Source organism: Brachyistius frenatus, unplaced genomic scaffold (genome assembly GCF_029030835.1).
Source record: "Brachyistius frenatus isolate BFR_SWC_R1_liver_20210118 unplaced genomic scaffold, ASM2903083v1 Contig_132, whole genome shotgun sequence".
NCBI classification, from domain to species: domain Eukaryota; kingdom Metazoa; phylum Chordata; class Actinopteri; family Embiotocidae; genus Brachyistius; species Brachyistius frenatus.
In genome coordinates this window covers 521,892-537,724 of record NW_027210731.1, presented here as the reverse complement: position 1 = coordinate 537,724, position 15,833 = coordinate 521,892, and the positions used below count along the sequence as shown (strand labels likewise).

General features: G+C 46.0%; 2 protein-coding genes across 4 annotated transcripts; both read left to right on the top strand.

Annotated features, from left to right (window-relative positions):
- Window positions 1-187: 187 nt before the first annotated feature.
- Window positions 188-6,893, top strand: gde1 (glycerophosphodiester phosphodiesterase 1). 2 transcript variants are annotated; one of them, XR_011311631.1, is made up of 6 exons: window positions 188-457; window positions 1,386-1,561; window positions 2,614-2,719; window positions 3,485-3,577; window positions 5,114-5,387; window positions 5,598-5,686. XR_011311631.1 is itself a non-coding variant. In XM_069714552.1 (6 exons), exons 1-6 carry the CDS (start codon window positions 188-190, stop codon window positions 5,743-5,745), a joined length of 1,005 nt encoding a protein of 334 aa, XP_069570653.1. In that variant the 3' UTR covers window positions 5,746-6,893. The 2 variants fall into 2 exon arrangements, 1 of the variants encoding a protein (XP_069570653.1); XM_069714552.1 differs by having other exon boundaries at window positions 5,114-5,325; window positions 5,598-6,893.
- A 2,613-nt stretch (window positions 6,894-9,506) lies between these two features.
- On the top strand, window positions 9,507-15,544 carry mcrip2 (MAPK regulated corepressor interacting protein 2). 2 transcript variants are annotated; one of them, XM_069714584.1, is made up of 6 exons: window positions 9,507-9,806; window positions 9,961-10,130; window positions 10,297-10,366; window positions 11,891-12,024; window positions 13,652-13,759; window positions 15,256-15,544. In XM_069714584.1, exons 2-6 carry the CDS (start codon window positions 10,076-10,078, stop codon window positions 15,324-15,326), a joined length of 438 nt encoding a protein of 145 aa, XP_069570685.1. In that variant the 5' UTR covers window positions 9,507-9,806; window positions 9,961-10,075; the 3' UTR covers window positions 15,327-15,544. The 2 variants fall into 2 exon arrangements, with proteins under 2 accessions (XP_069570685.1, XP_069570684.1); XM_069714583.1 differs by having other exon boundaries at window positions 9,507-10,130.
- The last annotated feature ends 289 nt before the right edge of the window (window positions 15,545-15,833 follow it).

The window sequence follows — 15,833 nt, the reverse complement described above, 5'->3', positions numbered from 1 at the left end:
GAGTCGCTGGTTTTCTCCCGATGTGAAGTTTATTCCTGGTCGTTTTCAGTTCTGGATGTTGGGTGGATGACAGAAACGTCACACTGACAGACGGCGGGGCTTGTTTTCCATCTGGGTGGAGGAGGAGGAGGAGGGTGGAGGAGAGAGGTGGAGGAGGGAGGAGGGACGACGACGACTTTCGACAACAATGCTGCAGCTGGGAGATGAAGTCAGCCTCTACTCGCTTGTGTTCGCGGTGGTCCTGCTGGGGACCCGCAGCCCGCTGTGGACCACCGCCCTCACCGCCTCCTTCTACCTCTTTGTGGTCATGTTCCGGTTCCCGCAGCTGCCGGCCAGCCGAGCCCGGCAGGTACTGCACCTGGCGAAGGACACGGCGGGCTCCGGCAAGGCGTCGGTGGTCGCCCACCGTGGGGGCGTGCACGACGCACCGGAAAACACGATAGCAGCCATCCGGGAGGTGAGAGGGAGGAGGGAGGGAGGAGGAGGAGGAGGGGGGGGGGGGGCATCTGGGGGGCATTTCTCCTTCACACGTCCTGAGGTGCCCCAGTGGCACACCAACACCGGAGGCTGAAATATGAAAATATGACGTCATTTCATCCCTAAAAAAAAAAAATTTTTAAAAAAATCTCAATTTTCTAATCTAAATTTGGACCATGAATGTAGAAAGAAATATTAGGGCGCGAAGATTTGTCCCAACGCCCTTAATACAGCAGCATACACTATCCACAGTATCTCAGGTGGACCTCCTGTCCGCACGCTGAATGAAGTGTCCTTGGGAAAGACCCTGAACCACATGTTGCTCCTGATGGCAGTCGTCATCGGCGTGTGCGAATGTGTGAACGGGGGCCGCTGAGGCGATGAGGTAGCTACACGAGCGCAGACCATTTACTGTACTGAAAGTCTTGGGTAAACCTACAGAGTTCAGATCAGATCATAGCCACAATCAATACGATAGCGGAAAACATATCCAGATTCAGATCACATGTTAATACCAGGTGTAAATGGGGCGGAAGTGCACTGAGTGGGACATTTGGCAGCTGAAAATGACATCTTCTTTCTAAACCGTGTAATAGACTTTTTTTTTTTTTAAACGGGCGTTTATTCAGCATTTCCGTACCGCCCCTCGTCCTCATTTATGGACCGACACACTCCAGTACAGTTAGACTCTCATTTAAATCCTATTGTTTTGAACGTGGCGTGTCCGCTCTTGTCTGTTTTCACCTCCGGTAGTTTTCTAAACCAGTTTTAGCTTTGGAAATGAAGCTGCAAAGTTCAAGGTCATTTTGTCTTCAGAAAAAAAGATGATCACAGCAGTTGTTTTTTGTTTTTGTTTTTTTTTGGGGGTGGGGGCTGATCTCCAATTTTGTCTGTCTGTTCTGCTGTAGGCCAGTAAGAACGGGGCGACCGGCGTGGAGCTGGACCTGGAGTTCTCAGCAGACGGCTTCCCAATACTGATGCACGATGACACCGTGGACCGGACCACGAACGGGTCGGGCCCGCTCAGCCAGATGAGACTCTCCGATTTGGGCAAACTGGATGCAGCCGCTAAACATCGACTCAGGTAAGAGAGAAGAACATTCTGCAGCACACGGCGCGCACGGAGAGATGCTCGGGATCTAACGACATGCGAGTTTTCCCCGGGCGGGTTGAATATTTCCATATTAAAACTGAAGTTACAGACAAGACAACGTCGTCGTGGCCTTTTCCGCCGAACTGTCGGGATGAAAAACATCGGAAACGGCGTCCGTGGTTGGTCTTTCAATTTAGAATGACATCTCACCAGCTTCTTTATTCGGTCTTTGTTTATGAAGCCCGTTACAGTGAGATAACTACGAGTATTAGTGTTACGGTGCAATGTTAAAAAAAAAAAAAAAAAAAAAAGCAATACAAGTAAAGAAAGAGATCAGACAGAAGCAGTCTCTTTGTAAAATGTCTCTACAGTACCAAACTTGTCAACGCCTCGGAGGGAAGGCAGCAGGAAGGACAAGTCGCGCGTGTTTTCTGGGCCGGTTTGTGGTTGAAAGTATTTTGATACTGTGGGCTACAATATCATTTATGGCTCTGTGATTAATGTTTGTTTGAAAGTGAGCCAGCCGGGCGTCTGGTTTTTGTTTCATGCTATCCAGCTGCGCCGTGTTTTATATCCGCTTATGAAAGTTTGTCTGTAAGAACACATTGAAAACACTGCGGCAAGTTTATGTTATCGTAGCAATAAATACTGATGTCTGTTGACTCGTTTTCATAATTTAGACTAGATTGCGAAGGTATTTTCTTTTGACAGTTATTTGTTCAATGTCATCTTCTGCTTGTTTAGTTTTGGTTAACCAGAGTTTTGTTTAATGTGGGTACGTTTTGTAAATCAGGTAAAACTGTGGGCGCCTTCAGTTATATTGGTAGATTAGGTCCAGCATGCACTGGGGAGGGGGGCCCATGTTTTTTTTTTTTTAAACAAGAGCAGGAGAGGCAGCAGGAACTAGGAGTCCTTTTGTTCTTTAACAAACAATTCACATGGAACAAGGAACATTCGATGCCACTGAAGCACGCAGAGCGCACAATATGACACGCAGAGGTCGGATTTGCGCTTGAGACCTGACGGGTTTCCTTCGTCGCCAGGGACAAGTTCGCTGGAGAGAAGATCCCAACTCTGGAGGAGGCGGTGGAGGAATGCATCAAGCTGCAGCTCAGCATCTACTTCGATGTCAAAGGTCATCCAGATGAGGTGCAGCCACAGAAACTCACACACAAACGGAGGCTTAATGATGTGCGGTGTGTCACTTTCACTTTGTTGATGTTCTTGATTTGTAACCCGGGCAACGTGGCCTGTTTTAGAGATCACGACGGGCCGAAAACATTCACTGTGCCCGAGTGCAAAAGGATCTCCGTATAACTGCAGGAGTCCGATGGAGCCGTTTCACGCGTCGTAGATCTGAAACGGCCCCTCGGTTGCTTCATCGGTCAAGTAACATACAGAGTGGAGAGCATTTCCGTTATTCATTCGCTTTGCGCTCCTTTTCTAAACGGCATACTATAGTGCACCGAGAAACAACACTCATCTTAACCGAATCGCCACATTTTCCCCTCGCGATTCGAGGCCGCGCGTTCGATTCTTTAAACCTCCCTGACGCACAATTGTGCCCTTGTACCATTTTATTCCGCTTCCAGCCGGCGGGTGAGCGGCTCCACACTCAGCACATTTTTAGATGAGCGAGGAATGCCGAGCTGCACTGGTGCATGTTGTTTCAGGCAGGGAAGCTCTGTGGTGTCGTCCCCCCCCCCACCGAACACCGCGTCTGTACACACACAGCTGCTAGTTGCAAGCGGTTGGACACACACACACACACACACACACACACACAACAACAACACAAAGCCCCCAGCACGCTGTAAACGTTTGACTGACCGACAATAACCGCGCGTTTTCTCCTCCTCCTCCTCCTCCTCCTCCTTCCCCTCCTCCTCCTCCTCCTCCTCCTCCGCCGCGCAGACAGCCGCCGCTCTCAAAGACCTGTATAAGAAACACCCAGTCCTCTACAACAGCAGCATCGTCTGCTCCTTCGAGCCCAAAGTCATCTACAGGGTAAGAAAGGGCACCTGGAAGTGCTCTGGAAGTTCACCGCGTCGGAACACGGACGGACGGTCTTTGCGCTCGCCAAAGCAGCTGCTACAGAATTGAAGTTTCAATTTCACGCCAGCACATCGGATAGATTGGATAGATTAGAGAGATTTGACTTTTATCAATCCCGCAGTGGGGAAACTTTAGTCGTCACAGCAGCATAGAAAAGACAAAAAGGCGCGCGCAACATGAAAAGATTTGCAAATACGTATGAGGTATGGGAAATAAGATAGATTTTTTTTTTTTTTTTTTTAAATCATTATTTTAGAAAACAAATAAGAGCAATGAATGAATACACACACACACACACACACACACACACACGGACTATATACACAAAAACAAATCAAATGAAAATAAATAAACACAGCTTGGACGATGAATGGAAAGTGACCGGTGCTGTGCAATGAAATGACCACTGCGACATTATTTTAACTCTTACTTTATGTATTTTTATGGAACTTTAACTCGTACAATTTACACAAGGACACTGAGGAAAACGACTAATATTACATTTCATTTAGCTGACGCTTTTATCCAAAGCGACTTACAACACACCATCGGGAGCTAATTTTTTTTTTTTTTAGGGTTCAGTGTCTTGCTCAAGGACACTTAGGCATGTGGACAGGAGGAGCTGGGGATTGAACCACCAACCTTCTGGATTAGTGTGCGAACCACTCTACCAACTGAGCTATAAAGAGAACGGTTAAGTTTCCGGGGAAGTTCAGGTGATCAGGCCTGCCGATATCACAGCAGAAAAACAACCAAAGAACCCATTTGTCGGCTTCAGCTTGCTTCCGTTCAGCTGACATGAATATTATACGATCACGCGGGGGGGGGGGGGGGGGGTCTGGAACTTTAATATAAACTACAGTTCCTGGTTCTTTGTGACTGAATATGAACATTAACCACTTTGAGACAAAGTTGTTTACATTTTAACTTGCATGATTTAAGTCCGTTTTAGTTTTACATCAGTAGTTGGACACACTCAGCTGATGTCTTTGCTAATAAATCGGCCATATTAACGGTTACCAGACGTTGGTTAAACAATATAAGAGCACTTTTTGGGTTGTTTTTTTTTCTGTCGGTGAAACCGCTGAACTCCCGGTGTTCAGTGCTCGAGCTCCTGTTTCTCATTTTCCGTCACCACATCAATGATCGGTAGAAACTCTTTGACTGAGTAACATATGGCTCAGACTGTCTCAGCGGGACTTACACTTTTGTTTTGCACACACAGACACTAAAGGCAGTTATGAGCCTCGCAGGTCATACTGGGACAAAACAACCCTGTTATATAACAGTTTAGTTTGCGTTGTCTCAGAAAGACTCAAAAAAAAAGGGACAAAAACATTTTGTAACAAAACAGGCGAGCTTTTGTTGCTCCTGTTATCCAACACACACACACACACGCACGCACACACACACACACACACACACACACACTCTCTCATGTCATGTGTCTATTGTTCATCCACACTTTGTGATCCACCTCCTGCCCAGATGAGACAGAGCGACCCCGAGGTGCTCACGGCTTTGACCCACAGGCCGTGGAGCCTGAGTCGCTTAGGAGACGGTGTCCCACGTTTCTCGTCGCCATGGAAACACCACTGGATGACGCTGATGGACGTCTTGTTGGACTGGGCGCACCACCACGTGCTGTGGAAGCTCTGCGGCGTCTCGGCCTTCCTGATACAAAAGAACTTTGTCTCACCGTGAGTCTCTGACAACATACAGTCACGTCGTCTCGGTGTAGCTGGAATCTACAATTTAAGATGTGAGAAATTATCGTCTTTAAAAGGACTTGATTCGATTCTTGAATATGTAATTATTTCGTTGAGAGTGCGTGCGTGAAATTCCTGTTTTGCTTGAAGAACACGTTGAAATTTTCGGAATATATTCTTGTCAAAGGATCAGACTAGTTGCTTTAAAGGTCCTTATCAAGTTGTTCACGCCGGGGAAACCCTCCCCGTCTTCTCGTCCGCAGGGACTACGTGCAGTACTGGAGACAGAGGGGGGTGGAGGTCGTAGCCTGGACCGTCAACACGCAGGTGGAGAAAGAGTATTACCAGGAGCTGCTACATGTCAACTACATCACAGACAGTCTGGTGGAAGACTGCCAGCCTCATTACTGAGAGACACGTCGTCCAGTATGTCCACGGCAGATTTCAGTCGCTTCCGATCAACCGGAAGTGACGTCAGGTGGCTGAATCACTTCAATGAGGCGCTGAATCAGACATGCCGAAGACGTTTTGACACAATATGTTGGTATGGCGTGTCTGTGAGTGTGTTTACGCGTGCTTGCGAAACCTGGAGTTTTTTTTTTTTTCTAGCTGCAGTACTACGATAGAAACCAGCGGGCCCGTTGCATGTTATGCGGCTTTTATGTATACGGGGGTTTCGAATGACCAGGTTTCTCCTGCTCCATGTGGACAACCTGAATAATCCTGAATATAATATGAGATAAAACACGAAAGCAGGATACGGATCTGCATGTAAACCCACTCAACGACACGTAAATCAAATGCACTGTATTCACCAACTCAGGGCTCAGACGATCTTTTTCTTTTATGTTTGTTAATTGCGTCCCTTTAATTGTTTTTCAAGTCTTATGATGCCGAGCTCTGTCTGTGCTTTTTAATCAATAAAGATCATCAGTCAGGAGGAAATTAGCAAGAGATTACTTTTATCCTGCATAACAAATGAATATTAATTTAGAACTAAAAGAAATGAATATCTAATATATTTAAAAGGTGCGCATATAGATCGGAAATATAAATATAGAACAGGTCTTTTTTTTTTTTCTTTTTTTTACTGTTAGAAGTCAATATTGTTATTATAATCAATGTAGTTATGCATTTCACTGTTCATTTTGCTATTTGAAGTTACAAATTACTGAAAACATTTTTTTGTTTCTTGGTCGTGGACTTTTGCATGTCTCCATCTGTAGAATATCAGGGAAACGAATTCTTTTCCAATACTAAAGTGAGAAGAGGTCATTGTCCACAGGGCAAACATCCCTAAAACATATCTAAGTGATGTTAGCGCACTTTTAGAGACATTTTCAGACTAGACATTGCTCAGAAAAGAGTAAATACGAAAACTAAGTAGAAATGCTTGATCGACTTTACATGCATTTGCATTTAATCTATGTTGAATTCAATCTGGGCAGAATTTACTATTTTAAAATCATCAAAAATGTATTAAGGACAATAAAAAAATGAATGATTACAGTTGTCATTTAGATTTTTAAATAAATCCTGAACATTTGCTTGATTATGAATTATGATTGAATATGTTTTTGTGTGACATGGAGCGGGCGAGTGGAGGGGAAATCAGATGGCAACCCAACCATCCGTTGGTTTGTGAACTGCCGTTAGGGAAGCCTCAAGTCTGTCATTTCGGCAAATGCCATCTTTGGTTTTTTGGGAGGCAGAAGTGAGCGTATTTGGACGAGCTGGGAATCGGTGGTAATTGCACATTAAGACACTTCTTAACTGGTTTCACATTTCAGACCCTGGAGTCTACGTCCATCTTCATAAACAGTCTGTGGTGGAAATGTGTATAAAACGTTGGATATCTCATTTTTAAAGTGTAGTTGTCGTTTCTTCAATGGTTTTCTGATTCCCATCCGTTGTCAGCTGATCGTCTGCAGCAAATTATTCAGTAGAAGAAGATCTAGTGGTATTCGCGGACACCCGTGGATACTCATGGTATTTGGAGAACATAAAAACACTTTTGACAGTCATGTTTCCAGCCACTAATGTTTTTTTTGTTTTTTTTTAAATTATTATTTAACCACACAACCTTGAAAATCTGTGCTGCTTGTCTCAAGTCTACTGAACTATTTTTGAACGTCTGCATGGTATAGAACAGATTTTGGATCTCCACATATAGAGGAGCAGTTTTAAAGGTGCTAAATTGGCCACCTTTTGGTGTCTCTGCTGTTAATGCTTAGTCTGTGTGGTGTGGACTGTTGATGATTAGCCACTTGGCCTGGAGACTCAGGTGACTGACCCACATAGTACAGATGAATGGGGGGGCTGAGCGGGAGGCGTAGTGTTGGATATCACCCTGGATAAACCTGTCTGAGCCGCTTCTCGTCCGTCCCCGGCTGATCTTCAGCTGCTCAACACGGACTTCTTCACGCACCGTGCGGAGCGGCTCTGGTGATTTTCACCCGAACGGCAGAGGAAACCTGCCGTAGTAACGTAAGAACCTCAGATAGATGTGATACGAGGAGCCAGGAGAACGATGAGCCTTTACATAGAGCATAGTGGGAGAAGATTTTTTTTTTTTTTTAAATGAATAGGAAGGGTGGAAATAGGAACATCACATTGCTGCTTCAGGGAGATACAGGTTGATAACTAACTAGCGGAGTGTAGTGTGAGATCTGCCTATGTCAGCGAAAATGGAGTACAGAACAAAAGTAACTTTTCATGAATGGACAAAGTAAAACTATGAAGTCAATGAAATATGTCTCCTCTGAACTTTTGCTTTCTGGTATTCCTTGAAGAGTCTCAAAACTGATGCAAGATTGCAACATTTCTTCCTGCAGCATATTTTAAAGCCAAGTGATAAATCATGCAGACGATAAACATGTCGCTTATATCGGACAATAAAATATTATGAGGATGAGATGGAAACCAGATAACAAAAAAATAAAAACATTTAAGGATGTCTGTTGTACTATCAGTCCTTGAAAAAAAACAATCATTCATTCAGAGGTGTTGGTGCTCAGAGGCGATTCATCCAATCACCTCTGAGCACCAACTGTGATTGGATGTCCACGTTTGAACTGTGGGCTCCAAATATCAGTTCAATTGTCCATTTTCGTCTGACATTCTTGGTTATTGTTTAATAAATAATTAGTTAATAATCAAACCAACAAACTGCAGGAAAAAAAAAAAAAAAAAAAAAAACACCATCCGATTAATTTCAGTTGAAGTTGAAGTTCTCTTCATCACCGTGAATGAGCTTTTGGTTTTTAGGTGAAAGGTGATCGCTTCGCTCCTCCTACAAAACCGCATCTGAGGGGCGTTCGGTGACGTCACGGCCGGGGGGCGGGAGGGGTGGCCTGCGGCCATAGATCCGACCAGACGTAAACAGAGGCAACGAGAGCGGAAACTGAGTGGGCATAACTTCAAAATAAGAGCCGCTAAAATTACGAGCCTTTAAAGCCCTCTGAAAATACTCAGTACTTGTAAAGGCAAGTAGAAAGTAGGCAGAGAAATTAGGGTTTGCTGTTCTGTATGGTTTAAGATAAACTTCATTTTATGCATTTCTGCTGCCTATAATGAAGGTAAATACATCTTTTTGGTGGTGCTAAAATCATTACAAAAATAAGAAATTACGGAATATGGAATTTCAATATATTTATTAAAACCTTATCAGTAATAATAGTGCGTTTCCACTTGAATGTATTTCATATTTATGCTGGATAAGGTTGTTCTTATAACTATGTTGGACTGCAGCTCAGTGGATGTATTAAACTGTTAACTATAATTACAAGTGCAAAAGGACAAATGCAATTTATTATTCAGTATGTAGAATAAATGATAGCATACAGCACTGAACACTCCCTATCCGAATCAATCGCACTGAGTTTTCCCCAGTTGCGTTGCTGTTTCATTTACAGGATGTCCGTCAATGCATTGTATTATTGACGGATCTGTGACGTACCGACGCGTGGGGTCCTCTAAGGACCGGACCCCTCCTCGTGTTTGAGGCGGTGCTCAACGATGAGGTCGAATTTGAATTCAAACATCTGGAGAAGAAATTTCGGTCGTTTTTTTTATTTATTTTTATTTTATTTTATTTTGAAAATTTGGATCGGAAGTTCCGATCTCCACTCCGTCCGGCTTGACGCCGGCCGGTCGTGAACGCTTTCCGTCCTGATGAAAATAAAGTGTGCGGTGCCCTTGCAACCTGTCAGACAAGTGAAGGTGTCTCAGTCAGTCTCGGAGCATCAGCGGAGCGCAGAGGACAGAGCGTCCGGTACCGGACCGTCACTCTACTCGGACGTCAGGAAGTGTCCCCCCCCACCACCACCACACCTCCCTCCACCCCCTCTTGAATGAACCCCGGCATGTGGAGCAGCGTTCTCCTTGAATGACCTACACGCCACCTCTCACACCAGCGGAAGACGTTTCGCTCCATATCAGCTGAGCACCTGCTGGTTGGGAACCGCAGCGGGGTGTGTATTCATAATCAGCGGGGCAACAAGTCCAAGGCGAGTGTCTTTGCAGGCTTTTCGGGCCGACTCGCGAGCAGCTGACCCGGGCGACAAAAACCAACACGCCGCTGCGTAATTTTTTTTTTTTTTTTTTTTTTTTCCCCCACCGCGGCAGCGTCCGGAGCGGCGGACAAGAGGGACTCGGAAGCGGCAGACGGACGTCCGATGTTTGAACCTGACCGTTGAAGGAACCAGACAGCACGCGTTTTCTTGAGGTTACCGGCGCTCACATGATGTACACAATCACCAGAGGTCCCAGCAAACTCGTTACACAACGGAGGACAGGTGAGTGTGATGCAACGTCGCGTCGGACTGCTTTTGGGTTGACAACGGGAAACTTTGTTTGGTTTTTGTTTGTTTGTTTGTTTGTTTGTTTATTGCGTCTGCTCGGCCTGCACCGTTTAAAGGGGAAAACTGTGCGGACAACATTAACTCTTGAATTCTGCCTCAGGTCCCACACAACAGATTGAGAGCAAATTCAGCGACTTGAAACTCAAGCCGACATCTTGGCTCACGTCGAAGTAAGTAGCTATTGTCAGTAATCTCCTTTTATTTATTTTGGTCATTTATTTGCGCGTGCTGTATAGTTCCGAGGAGCGTGGGCCCAAAATACTTTGCACGTGCGCCCTTCCGTGCGATCATGTTACGCCACTGTGTGACTTGCGTCCATTATCGGACACAAGTTTTTTTTTTTTTTTTTTTCCCCCCTCCCTCGGTACCCGGGAGTTTCTGAGGCCGAACCGGAGGCCTCAGAAACCTGTGGCGGCATGCTGACTCGTCCGTGAGCCCCTCGGGACCCCCACCTGTTCGGTTTCTGGCTTTCAGAGCAGCAGGAGGCCCGTGGTGCCTTCAGGTGCAGCCCGGAAATGTTTTAATACCAAGCGCCTGCACTTAAAGCTACACTTAATTGACAATTTGGTAAGAGTGAGACTGATGCAGAACCTCTACTCCCACTTAAATAATTTTAATTTTTTTTAAATAAATAAATAAAAAAAAAAAAAAAAAAGGGGGAGAAGGGGAACTACACCTCCATACAATCTACAGTCTCAAAAATTACCGAGAAGACAGAAACATGAACAAAACTTTAAGCAATATGAAGTGCAGGACTGTATACGACTGCGATACTTTTAGCCAGTAAAGTGGTATTTCAGTGTAAATATCGGTGTATTTCCGGTGCAGCTTCAACGGGAGATTAAGAACCAGGTTTTAAGGCTTCCAGACCATAATAAGGCTCAGGAGGAGCACCCACGCTGTTTTAAGGACCACCGTAGCCGTGTGAATCTAAACTTAATGCGGAGAGCATCGAAACTAAATAAATGTGTCTTCCAAGAGCCAGTGGTCGATGTAATTCCCCAGTGGACCCCGTTTGGCAAGTTTTGCCTTCAGTTTTCTTGGGTGTTTATTTGGGCTATCATCAACTCTTAACTTTTCAAAAACATTACAGATGTTATCATAATAATAAATAAAAGAAAAAAAAAGACAGAAATTTTCTTGGGGGAGGGCACTCAAATTTCCCACCAAGAGTCGGACTTTATATCTGAACTATTGTTTCATAAATAACTACACGGTGTTAAATTCATTCTAGAAGAAGCGCTGATAATGATACGTCCCTCTCCTGGTAGTTGTCGAAGTGTTTCTACAGTAGCCCAGAAAGGACAAACCCAACCGACTCCAGAGAGTGCTTTCGGGTTACTCGGGAATTTGGCAGCCAGCGCAGACTGTCTGTCACGCTTGAAAAGGGAGGGTGAGGTGTTCAGTTGCTTGTAATCTGAAAACCTTGAGCTATTGTTTGTTTTGTCTGATAAATATGCTCGAGCTCAAGAACGAACCGTTATGACATAACCTGAGGCCAAAAGCATCCCCGCGTGCATGCTGGGTAATCCGAAGCGAAGTCGGTTTGACCTGCTGCTCGAGCAGGAAGTCGCCTGAAGTCAGCCGGCATCGTTTTATTTTTTTTGTAACCTTGGAAATGTAGCTCCTGTGCTCTTGCGCTGCCGTCGACCGTCCCGTTGACCCCCCCCCCCCCCCCGTCTTGTTCTCTTCAGCTCTCCGCCCCCGAAGATCGTGTTCAACCGTCTCAACGGGAAGCGTTACCACGGCGCCGCCACACAGAAGAGCGAGAGCCCAGCGGAGGGATTCACTCCTGCACATGAGGAGAACGTCAGATTTGTTTATGAAGGTGAGGGGTCACGGGGTCAATCAATGGGAGGAGGATGGCGGGGGGAGGGGGCGGGGTGGGGGGGGGGTCCCAGTGCAAGGTCAGACCTCCACCATCAACCTGGCAGAGAGCTGTCTCTGAAGGTTATGAACGTTGGAGGCCTTGAGGACTGAAAGAGGAGAACACATTTCCTCCTCCAGCTGAGCAGCTGCACTAAAGATTTACAGTTTGGCAAAATCATCGCATTTCTTCACATTTTTTTTGTCATCCCGACGGTCCGATCTGCATTTCGACAACGTCGGTGTCCACGACATCCACGTCTGCAATGTCTGCACATCCTGGAAAAGGGATCCCTGTTAAAATGAACAGGCCGGGTGCTGTACTGTTATTGCTTCGATGCTACCTGGCTTCAGAAAGTGCTTTGTCATGCAGGCTGCATCCTACACCAACATGTTAAAGTAATGCGTTTTCTTTTTCTCGAAATGGATTGCGTATAATTGGCATTAAATAAAACACAGTCCAGGGACAAAGGAAAGGTATTGTTACTCCCTCGTTAAAGGGTGTTTTTTTTCCCCCCAAACGAAGAGGCTTCTGCAAAGAGTGTCAAGTTTTGTCCAAATTGTCAAGCAGATTTTAGTTTTTTATTTTTTTTTTTTTTCAAAATATTGGCATGTATAAATAAAATGTACTTGACAACATCAGCCTCCCAAAAATGAATTGGCACGACTCCCAAGAATTCATCAAACTGTCAACAGTGATTGAGAAGTTGCTTCCAGTCGGTAAAACCTCACAACGATGAGGAATGATTCAACCTGCCTTTACCCAGCATGCCTTCGGGCCACCGGCCAATACTTCCACGGCCTGGTGGAAATGAATGATTCCAGCTGAATCGTGTTACTCTCGGCACGCTGCCAGTAAAGACCTTGGCGTTCTTTTGTGACCACAGAGTTCAGCTCAGGACGCGCTTCGCTTTTTCTTCACTGAAACACGCACATCAGAAGAAAAAAAACAAAACAAAAAAAAAAACCCTCCGTCGGGCCTCGTTCCAGTTAAATGCGTTCACCATCGCGAAATGAAAAAGCTGAAATTACAACAACCGTCGCCTCCGGACTCGTTCGCACGCGGACGACCGCTCTATTGGTGTTTGCTCTTTCTGTTTGACATCCTCGCTGTAGTTGGAAGTCGTACGGGCTGCGCGAACTGAAAGTAAACAACGCGAGGCTGAGCGTTTGCGTCGCAGCTGGAGGTGAAGACCCGTCCGCGGGGAAGGAAACCTTGAGGCTTATCTCGAGGTGAAGGTGGGAAGCCTTCACCTGCAGCTGACGAGCACGGACCGGTCCGGTCCGGTCCTCCCGCGCGGCCGTCGGCCTTCGTTGCCGTTAGTGACGCGATCCGTCGGAGGGGATAGCGCTGTTGAACATTTAGGCCTCGGAGTCAGCTGCTGCTTGGCTTCTTTTTTTTTTTTTTTTTTTTTTTGATGTCTCGAGGATGTTTGAGTAAGTGAAGAAAAAAAAAAAAAAACCAAAAAAATGTGAAACGAATGTCAACTATTTGTAATTTATACGCCTATTTAAAAAAAAAAAAAACATCCAGGTAGCGATGACGACTGGTTTTCCTGTTGACTGAGTGTGCGTGTGATTGTTTACAGTATGGCAGGAGGTGGAGCAGAAGCTGGAGGACAGAGACGGAGGAGACTCGGCTGACAGCCAGGGTCCCGTTCAGTACACCGAGAAGACCCCCAGTGCTGCGATGAAGAGTGAGTACCGCCGCCACCTCTCTCTCTCTCTCTCTCTCATTCAGCTGCTGAAATACTTCAAATAACACAACGAAGTAAATCCGCGCTCCTTAAATCTAATCTCGTTCACGGTTTTACGGCAGCCGGACAGATAACCCTCGTCCCGCTGAACTTTGAACCGTTAATCTCGCCCGTGCATTTATTCATACTGGTTCTCTAAACACACCCACAGAGGGACGAAATGGATGTCCTCTATTTGTTTAGGGTTTTTTTTTTTTTTGCATTCATTGATTAGGAGCCGAGACAAACGGGCGACGTGAGGAAATACAGAAACGTATTGACGCGCAGCGAAGGTTCAACAGGCCGGGAATCGAACTGGCGACTCGCTGCAGACTCGCTGCAGACACCACGCGTCTCCACCGCTCTGCTTTAAAGTCTCCCCGCCTCTCTTTCGCAAGGTTTTTTTTCTTTTTTTTCTGTGGACTGGGCTTTATCTGCACCCGGAGGGCAGCTGTTGTAATAGTCTGCTTTAATTTTTAACTCGTCCTCGGTTTATGAGGACCGTCTTGTTTCGTTGTTTATTGTCGCGCGTCTCGTATCGGTCCCCCCTCTGTGGTTGAAACGGAGCGCAAATCTCCCAATTCTTTCGGATCGTTATTTATTTATTTTGTTTCTTTCAGTTGAAGATCTAAGGCTCTTCGGTCAAGGGAGTTCAAGTGCGGCGATCATGTTGCGCTTTTGGACGGATGCCGAATTGTTGACACGACTCTCGGGCGTCCGTCTCGAACCGGTGCCGTTTGCACAGATCCTCCGTGCCGTCGGGTTGAAGAGGTTTCAGAATTGGTAGCTTTGAGCTCCGTGGGCCAAATTTCTTCAGGGCCTTCACCGCCCGTATGGCACGAGTTGGGACAGGCGTGGAGGCGAGCCTCCGCCCGGACCGGTTGGCAAAGGCTTAACAACGGTCGATGCACCGTTTGTTCCGAGACAACGGCGAAGTGGATTACTTGTGAAAGTTTTAATCTTTCCAACCAAATTCCTGCAAAAAAACCTCTTGACAATCCTATCAGCCACAGATGTCCTTTGTGTTTAGAGCTGGTTGGCAAATGTGGTTAAGGCTCTAAATTATGGCCGAGGAGACTTAAGATTGTTCCCGCTGAATACCGACACATTAGCTTGCCGATGTACGTCTATTCCAAATCTGGGTTGTTTTTTTTTCAGATGTGACATTATGAGAGAAAACGTCCAACCTGCCTTTCATGACGCCAAATTGAAAACAATTGTAAAGTTGTAATAAGTAACCTGGAGTGAGATTATACTTTCATTTGCACAGATTATCATCTCTTCCTTCTTTTTTTTTTCTTTTTTTTTTTAAACGAATTACATTTATTTATTCACGCGACAAAGTTCATTATTAACGGACAAAATGAATCCCACGTTAAAGCTCAGATTAAGGTTTAATCCCGTCTTTGCCCCTGCCACCCTCCCCCACCCCGCCCCTCCCGTCTGTCGCCGTTCAGACTTTGTGCCCATCGACCTGGAGGAGTGGTGGGCTCAGCGCTTCCTCGCCAACATCGCCAACCTGTCATGACTGAATTAAGCATCATGCCAGGACGGGAAGCGCCGCGTTTGCTCTCCAGCGGTGAATCGCCACGAAGGGGCCGAAAGGAGGCGAGTGCGTCGCCGGGATCCGCAGTGTTGTGCGTAATTTTGGAATCCGATTCGAAGCCCTGCGCTTCAATGCTGCTGTAGAGAAATCCGGGTGCACGACACAGAACCCCCCCCCCCCCTTTCCCTTACCCCCCCCTCCCCTCCACACACACACACCTCCCCACCACACCCTCTACCCTCACACACACACACACTGCATCAACAACAGCGTCCTGACTGAACTGCGACAGCACCGAGTTTATGCCGTGCTGCTTCAAAAAGGACCCCGTCCCTCAACTTGAATGACGTACGAGATACGAGCTGAAAGGTTGTTGTTGTTGTTGTTTTTTTTTTTCTTGTTCAAGATCCTGCGTCCTTCCTGAAGCGTGCGTCGTGGCTGATCTTTGGATATAAAGCTACTGAAGAGCAAAACAAAGAAAAACAAAAA